Source organism: Macroventuria anomochaeta (genome assembly GCF_010093625.1).
Source record: "Macroventuria anomochaeta strain CBS 525.71 unplaced genomic scaffold BU25scaffold_10, whole genome shotgun sequence".
NCBI classification, from domain to species: Eukaryota; Fungi; Ascomycota; class Dothideomycetes; order Pleosporales; family Didymellaceae; genus Macroventuria; species Macroventuria anomochaeta.
In genome coordinates, this window is record NW_022985371.1 from 769,035 (window position 1) to 776,856 (window position 7,822).

Here is a 7,822-nt window from a genome sequence, read left to right on the forward strand (position 1 = left end):
TATAACAGTTATTGAAATGTATGGACCCCTCACTTATTGGGGCCGATAGAAGCTCCCAAATCGTCACCCACAGCGACTACTATGGGAGACTAGAGTCTTGGCAAGTGAATGTACGCTGTGGGTGACGACATGGGATAGTACAGCACGTCGTCAAGTTACTTATGGGTAACTTCTGGGGCTTGTTCGTCAGTGAGGTGCGTCCCACGGTACTTGTAGCCAATTTTCCTTCACCGGTACACTTCTGCTAGCGTAACCAGTGCCATAGTACGTGATGTGACGTAGTTGCCAGGACCTCCGGAGGTTATAGTGAAGGGGTACCCATCGCTCCATCGTCGTCTCATACCTAATTCTTCACCACACCTCCAATAGTACGTACATCCCAGCCGTCAATTGACAACAACTTACTGACTTTTGACAGTGGTGACTTACAGTAAACGAGACCAACGCCAAACAGAGAAGGGGGTCTCATGGAGCCAATCATTGGCCAGAAGAGGCAGGAAGAACCGCGCTAGTAGCCGCACTAGCACCGGTCTCAGTGAAGGATGCTCAATGAGCACTCCTTCAGGGATCTCCCATCCCTCACAGTCTCAGCCCTATTCTCAGCCATCAATCCTTCACCAAAACAACAATACTTTCACCGCCATCAGCCCCAACAACTCCTCCAATGACGCACTGTTTGTGAGTGGAGGTTCCAGCAATGATCCCAGCCGAAGTATCTTCGATTCTGATGAGTTTGACAACGTTGGAGCGGGTGACGGTGAAGGAGATAGCTGGACTGAAGAGGAGGAAGAGGGCTTAGAGGAAGAGCAGATTTGTGAGCTGAGGGATGTGAATGAGGAGGTGGATGGGGTTGAGTTTCTGGCTCGTTGGAGGGTTTTCTGTGGCAAGGATAGAGTCGGAGCAATGGAAAATACTGAAGAAGATTCACGTGAGCTTGACCTACAGTGCCTGTTTGTATGGGTGAAGGAGCAGATCCAAGAACAGAGTCCAATCCCCTATTCTGTCAACTCCTTCACCGCCACCGTCTACTTCACTGGCCAAACAAAGGACACCCGATGGGTCCAAACGCTCCGAGAAGACCGTCCAGAATCCCTCCGTCGACTTCTTCACTGCCTCCGCCAAAAACTTGTCGAACAGCGAAGCCTCCGGTCCCACAAGGATCTCATGGTGGACTTTGATCTTATACTCCGACCCTCCGCCACCACGGGCATGACTCCGGGTGGACAGGGGCAAGGACCCGGGTCCTCCCAACGGCAAACTGCGACCAATCGTCAAGAACAAGCCCTGGGGGAGGGTAGGGCAGTGCTCATGGGTACCGAAGGTGTAGGATTTGACATTATCCTTCACTGGAAGTGTACTTCATTGTACTGCCATAACTACAATAAGACCTGCTGGGCACCTTCTGGGGATGCTCACCGAGTAGAAGATCACCACAAAGTACCTCAGCCAGTGGCGGAGATATGGGCAAGGGAGGTGAGGCAGGGCATGTGTACTGTGAATGAGCCCTCAGAGAACATCAGAGGCCTTCTTGTACAGGAGAAAGCAAGGTCCAGGGCACCCAGAAACCTCACTGTTGATGCTATCGCTGTGTCACGAAGATGCTACGAGTAGGCCCTTTACGACTCGCTGGGAGTCTAAATCAATTACTACGTACGATATCTAAGTAGGTACAAGACGTTGTGTACCGAACAGAACTCTACCAGCAATAGTCTATATACTTACGTGTGGGTTCGTTCGGTTACCGGTTAATAATCGGAACTGAGGTGGATAGGTATCGGGGTTGCAAGTCCCAGAGCAGGGCTTGCAGAATCCTAATACTCCCGCCTCAGAGGTTGCAGGCCCGCTCCGGAGGTGACCGGAGGTTGTACGTCCGCTTCGGAGGTGTGTAAGGACGCTGGGGATTTGGTGCGTACGGTCAGGGATAGTACGGAGCGGATCCGGATATTGTCAGGGGATCTGGAGAGGATACCGTGACAGCTGACCTCAAAGGTGAGATCAGTGATATGAAAGAGCTTGGGATGTCCCTCTGCAAGGTGTATATGGCTCGGGCTCAGGCCTCATTGGTGGAGGATTTGGTCAACAAAGGTACTGATAAAAGTACTTCAGATGCCTCCGCATCTACGGCTCCTATTACTCCAGATAAGTCAGGCAACTTTGATGCATTTGGCAGTGGCGTACCCTCGTACAGGCTCCTCCAAGCGTTTTTTTCGTATTGGCACGACCAGGAGAAGGACGACGCCCCTCAAGCCTGTCTTATTGTTGACCTGGCCAAGGTATTAGTTGGTCGTGGCTGGAGCGTAGAGTCCCTCCGGGATCCTAGTAAACTATCACTTTCAATGTGGTGTGATGACATGGGATACTTTGCGATAACGCTTGGCAGAATGAGGTCTATGTTAGAAGACTTCATTGCCTTGCCTAATTGGAGACGATGGGTGGATGTAAGGCATGGCTGGGATCAACTTGTGTTCGATTCTGACTATTTATCCCGGGTGGCGGCGGAGGCGGATGATTATGGTGATCATATGGTTGACGTTGCTGGGTCGTAATTTCTGGCGTTGCTAACTGGAATCTTGCATCAACGTTTATAGATAAAAGTATAAAAAAAATTCAGGCGCTGTTTCTATATATCTTTCTGAGCTCTCACACCAAGCGACAAGTAAATTAGACGTTGTAGTGGTGTTGTGATGATGGCCATTCAAGCGAAAGTTTTGAAGTTGAAGCAACGCTCACCCTAAACAACTCCTCTGCTATCTAACCTTACTATGTTTAGGCATCTCACTCCACCCCTCAGCAACAACGAGCGATGGTGACAAGTCTAAAGTGAGTTGTGAGATCATGCTTTTGGGTATACCAGATTAATTGCACATATCAATTTGGCTAGGTGACGTGTGGATGTTGATGGATAGTGGATGTGACGTGTGTGGAGGCATTTGAGGGAATATTTAGCTGGAAATCTAAAAGATGGCGGGGGGTGGCTGAAACCCTGGGGGACGCCAAACCTAAGCAAGGTAGATTTCGCGCTAGTGGGTTGAACAACAACATCATAACACAACTTTCAATAATTCAATCACGACCATTTTTGACCCATTGCATTAATTCTGACACTGCAAAACGCTCAAACTACACCTAAATTATCTATTCCAAGTGTCGCGATAGTTTATTAAGCGTTGTGGTGGTTGTTGCAGGTTTGTCTAGATTGCCAGAATCTGGAATCTTCACAACCACGGATCAACGTCAGGGCCGAGGTACCCACAACGTTTGTACATGCCTGAGAAGCTCTTTCCCACACAGCACTGACTGATCGCCCACCTCAGGAAACCAGGCAAGTCCTCAAAGCTGTTGACCGATGACCAATGGCGTCTTGTGAAGCTTTTCAACACCCAAAAGGTCTGTTCAATGGGGTTGTAGTCTGGAGAGTATGGCGGCAACTCCACCAACAAGACACCCCTCGCATGACAGAGTGCTCGAACCCGATAACTGTTATGAGCTGAGGCGTTATCCATGAGGATAATAGACCTTGATTGAGGCCATGGACGGCAATTTGGCAGCACTTTCTCCTCCATGAAGGTCTCAAAAAGCTGCTTTGTCATGCCTCCTTCGATGATCTCGCACGCAAAGTACCCATTCACATCCATCGCTGGGATGACGCTTACTCTTCGAGCGCGAGTACCGAAGTACTCACTCACACATCCTTCACTGGCTACACTCCATCCTCACTTGCGGTCGGCTGTACGCTCATTAGCAGCACTCTCATCAATGGCAATGATCTGATGACGCTGCCAATGGCGTGAGATCTGGTGGAAATGCTGCCGGAGTGCTTCACTACGTGCCTTAGCGTGCTTTGAAGCAACTTTTCTGGTCCATCCGCGTTGCTCTAGAGTGCGATAGATAGTGGGTTCGGACACAATGACGTTGAAATCATCGTACAAAAACTCTCTCATCTCATCTAAGTATGCAATCGGGCGCTCGCGGAGGTACTCCAACAAGGCCTAAGAGCATCAGCACTGAACGATTTGTGTGTATAATGGCTGTACTCACTTCCTCCTGTGCCGGCAACAGTAACTTTGGGCGACCTCTCACCATACTCTCGGGCGGATATGGGTTATCGTACAAGTCCATGCTCAACGCGATGCGCTTGACTGTGTTTCTACTACATCTATGCTTCTTGGCGATAGTACGGTATCCCAGTGAAGTATAGAGGTCGATGAGAACATCCCTTAGCTTCTCTGGATGAAGTTTGCGACCCATCTGAGTGAATTGGGATGAAGGAGAAGGTGGAACAAGATGCCAATTGCACCGGAATCACTATATAAAACACATCTACAAGTACTATTACATCACTGAACCAGTGGTGGAGGGGTCCGCACATTTCAGTAATCACCGATATTGCCAGAGGTGCTGCCAACATCCCCATCATTACTTTCTCCACACTCACCCCATAATGTACGAGGCGGTGGAGTAGTTAAATTAGTACATTGATGCTGCAGAGTTGCTGGGTGTGTAGACTGTGAAGGTTCTGCTCCGTGCATGTAGGACACCTGGGTCTCAAACTGCAACGCTTTGTGTCACGGTTCAGGGCGCTCTTGCCTGTCGAACCTCACCTCCATGAGAGTGACTGCCACGTCACACTAGCGTTGTTTACAGCTACTCACCTATATGTACTGTCCGTAGCTTCACCCAATACAACCTCAGTTCAATCCTTCAATTCTTCCCACAGCGTACTGATCACTCACGATCCCCGACACTTTGTCACTCAGTTGAGTAGACTGAGGCAGCTCATACGGAGCGTCACAAGGGAGCGGCTTAGTCTCGCCAGAATCATTCCCATAGTAACCACTACTGAGCAACTCATGTACTCGCTACTCAGTCCTCACGTTGTCCGGCAGCGCTGCCACAAACAGGTAGTAGGGGTCATACTCAGCACGCGCGCGGCTTGCGCAAATGGATGCCCAAGTCCCAACATTGCTAATGCCATACCTGTACTGTCTTGTGTGAAAGTCATCCACAATAAGCTCCTCTAGTTGCTCACGCCACTCCTCATAGCGATAGTGTTGTGGGCGCAAGCCTCGGGCATGGCTGGGCATAGCTGTGACACCATCGGCGTGACACTTAACGCTTTACTTGCCTTGGTTGCGCAGCGTTGGGCGCAGCTTCTTCCATTTGTTGATGATCCGCAGGCGCTCAGTGGACAGCCGTGTCTCAAGCTCGCGCTGTATGGAGTAAATGGCATCTAACTTGCGCTGCTCCTTCATTGCGCGCACATCCTCCGGGCGTACAGGCCCACCTACAACACCTTGAACAGCACGCCGGCCACGCCTACGACGCTCTGCACGAGCTGACTCTGCAGCCTGTGTGTCTAATAGTTGCTGCTGGAGGCCTCCAGCAATGCGTGCAAGCGCTGATAAACCTTGGAAATGGCGCAACACGGGGACAGCCAGATGACCTGGGGGGTGATTGCTGAGCGCCTTGTGGACAGCTCGGCTTTGTAACTCAACTTCAAGTACACTTTTAGGTACCTGCCAGTCCATTTTGGGCAGCCCGTCATCGAAAATTAAGCGCTGGTAAGGCCTATCATCATTGCTGCTGTCCAACGCTTGCATTGGGTTCACTGGCGGAGGCTGAATCCGCATGAAAGCATCTGCTGGTGGTGCTGGGTCCTTCACCAGTTGCGCATTGCTAAGCGCCCAGCGGACCTTCATGCTTGTTGAGAAACCTCGTGGAGTCTCTTTTAGGCGCTTTATAGACCGTACAGGTGTGTTGCCAAGCGCTCGTTCAATGTCAGAAGACTGCAGGTCCGGTGTTGTACGCTGAACTGAGACATTCCAGTCCTGATGCTGATGCTCAATTGCAACAACCCAGTCCTCCTGTTGCTCATGCCGCTCGTCCGCATCAATCCCCTCATATGCTTTGAGCTCGTTGATGACCAGGTCTGGCTTGAATGGGTGCAAGCCTGTACGCCTCCAGCCACTGCGGATGGTGCTGGCGGTGAAAGTTGAGCGGCGTATATCGGTGACTGGTACAAGATTGACCACCCCCATACTTTGGTTATGATGATTCTAGTGAACCAGAATGTAACGCAGTAGTATAAAAGTACGTGTAAGGCTCACCTTCTGCATCCTCCTTCACTGCCTTCTTTGTCTCTAAAGTCTACAATGGGTCGCCGCCTGCCAGTCAATGTTCTCCTTGACGTACTGCTTAGCCTTGAGCTGGGTAGCAATAACAAAGCAATTGCGCGTGAGTGTCACGTAGATGTAGGGACAGAGAGAAGGATCCGAATCAGTATGGAGGTGACTGGCTTGCCATACTTGCCACTGACTGCAGTTCAAGGCAGGCCTGCTGCTATGCTTCCTTATCAAGAAGATGTACGTGAAGGTCTCTAAGTCAAAGGCCGTACAAAGCTGACAGCAGAGCAGGCACTCATTGATTGGCTGTAGCAGCACAACACAGCTTACTTGGATGAGTGCGTTGAGTGGGTCTATGACCAGTTTGGAGTCGATGTAGGCCCATGGACTATCTATCGGCTCCTCCAACGTGAGCGCTACATGTAACGACGAAGGCCAGTAGGGAAGATGTCCGAAGTTAGTGTGAGTCCACTACAAGGCATATGGGAGTGCTGGGACGTTGAGAACACTAGGATTGAATTCCCTACACCTATAGGTCTTGTACAAAAGGATACAGAAAAACTACTTTATCTAAAGTACAGTATCGGAGTCATTAAGTATCCCATTGAACCGGAAGTACCCTTGTCCAGGTGACAAGGAGGTAGTTCGCAACAGACAAGGAGCGGTGTGCTGAGACCTGCAGGAACCACATCGGTATCGGGGCGGACACGATTGTAGGTGTTACACTACACATACAAGGTGAGCGCTAAGTTCAATCAAGACCATAATAGTGAGCTCCGCCAGCACTTTTACAACCGTCAGAGGACATTGAGAGCCGATCAGGTGGTGGCTATCGATGAGTCTGCTGCCAACGAGCGCACTGCAGAACGTCATCGTGGCTGGGCACTAAGCGGTAGTCAATGTGTCGGTCCCTATCATACTCAACGTACCCCGCATTGGTCAGTCCTGCCAGCTATGGATGTGAGTGGATACTTTGCCTGGGAGGTTCTGGACGGTGGTTACACCCAGGAGCACTTTGAATCCTTTGTTGTCAATCAGGTGCTGCCACAATGTAACCCATGGCCAGCACCTCGATCAGTACTTGTTATGGACAATGCCAGTATGTAAGGGGTGAGCCGCTGAGGGCAATATGCGATGTAGAACTTGATGGATTTGATAAGGGGCAAGTCTCAGAGCGGGACTTGCAGAATTCTAATACTCCCGCCTCAGGGGTTGCAGGCCCGCTCCGGAGGTAACCGGAGGTTGTACGTCCGCTTTGGAGGTACCGAGGCCTGTGCTGTTGCCGAGGCGCTAACAATGGGCCTAGCCCATTACAAAGTATCCATAACATCCCACGCCTCACTGCTATCTGCAAGGCTCAAGGTGTAATAGTACTACAGCTGCCGCCATACTCACCAGACTACAACCCAATTGAGCAAACCTTCCGCGTGTTAAAGGCATGGATTCGACGCAACTGGATCTCAACTGCATACTACAAGAACCTTGGGGAGTTCTTAGATCACGCTATCAGGTCTTCTATGGTCAGCAGGCCTTGTTGGGAAATGTATAGAAGGTGTGGGTACGAAGAAGCAGCAATTATCAATAATTAAGTCATAACAGCGTATTTGTGAGAGGGGGCCAGCTGGGGATACCAACTGCTCTCTGAGATGGAAGGATTGGTGGAAGGATGGTTCAGGCTTGTTGGAGATAAGGGTGTAGAG

At 50.4% G+C, this 7,822-nt stretch overlaps 3 protein-coding genes across 3 annotated transcripts; 2 read left to right on the top strand and 1 right to left on the bottom strand.

Moving 5' to 3' along the window:
- Positions 1-199: 199 nt before the first annotated feature.
- BU25DRAFT_22733 (uncharacterized protein) lies at positions 200-1,807 on the top strand. Its single transcript, XM_033701381.1, has one exon. It carries the CDS (start codon positions 550-552, stop codon positions 1,609-1,611), a length of 1,062 nt encoding a protein of 353 aa, XP_033563676.1. The 5' UTR covers positions 200-549; the 3' UTR covers positions 1,612-1,807.
- On the top strand, positions 1,808-2,878 carry BU25DRAFT_22710 (uncharacterized protein). Its single transcript, XM_033701379.1, has one exon. The coding sequence runs from the start codon at positions 2,004-2,006 to the stop codon at positions 2,544-2,546; it is 543 nt and encodes a 180-aa protein (XP_033563677.1). The 5' UTR covers positions 1,808-2,003; the 3' UTR covers positions 2,547-2,878.
- A 2,239-nt stretch (positions 2,879-5,117) lies between these two features.
- On the bottom strand, positions 5,118-6,038 carry BU25DRAFT_457141 (uncharacterized protein; the record flags this gene model as incomplete). Its single annotated transcript, XM_033710091.1, has 1 exon — positions 5,118-6,038. One exon carries the CDS (start codon positions 6,036-6,038, stop codon positions 5,118-5,120), a length of 921 nt encoding a protein of 306 aa, XP_033563678.1.
- Positions 6,039-7,822: the final 1,784 nt, after the last annotated feature.

Coding starts and splice junctions, on each gene's coding strand:
- BU25DRAFT_22733 (XM_033701381.1), top strand. CDS start 550: ATGAGCACTCCTTCAGGGATCTCCCATCCCTCACAGTCTCAGCCCTAT.
- BU25DRAFT_22710 (XM_033701379.1), top strand. CDS start 2,004: ATGAAAGAGCTTGGGATGTCCCTCTGCAAGGTGTATATGGCTCGGGCT.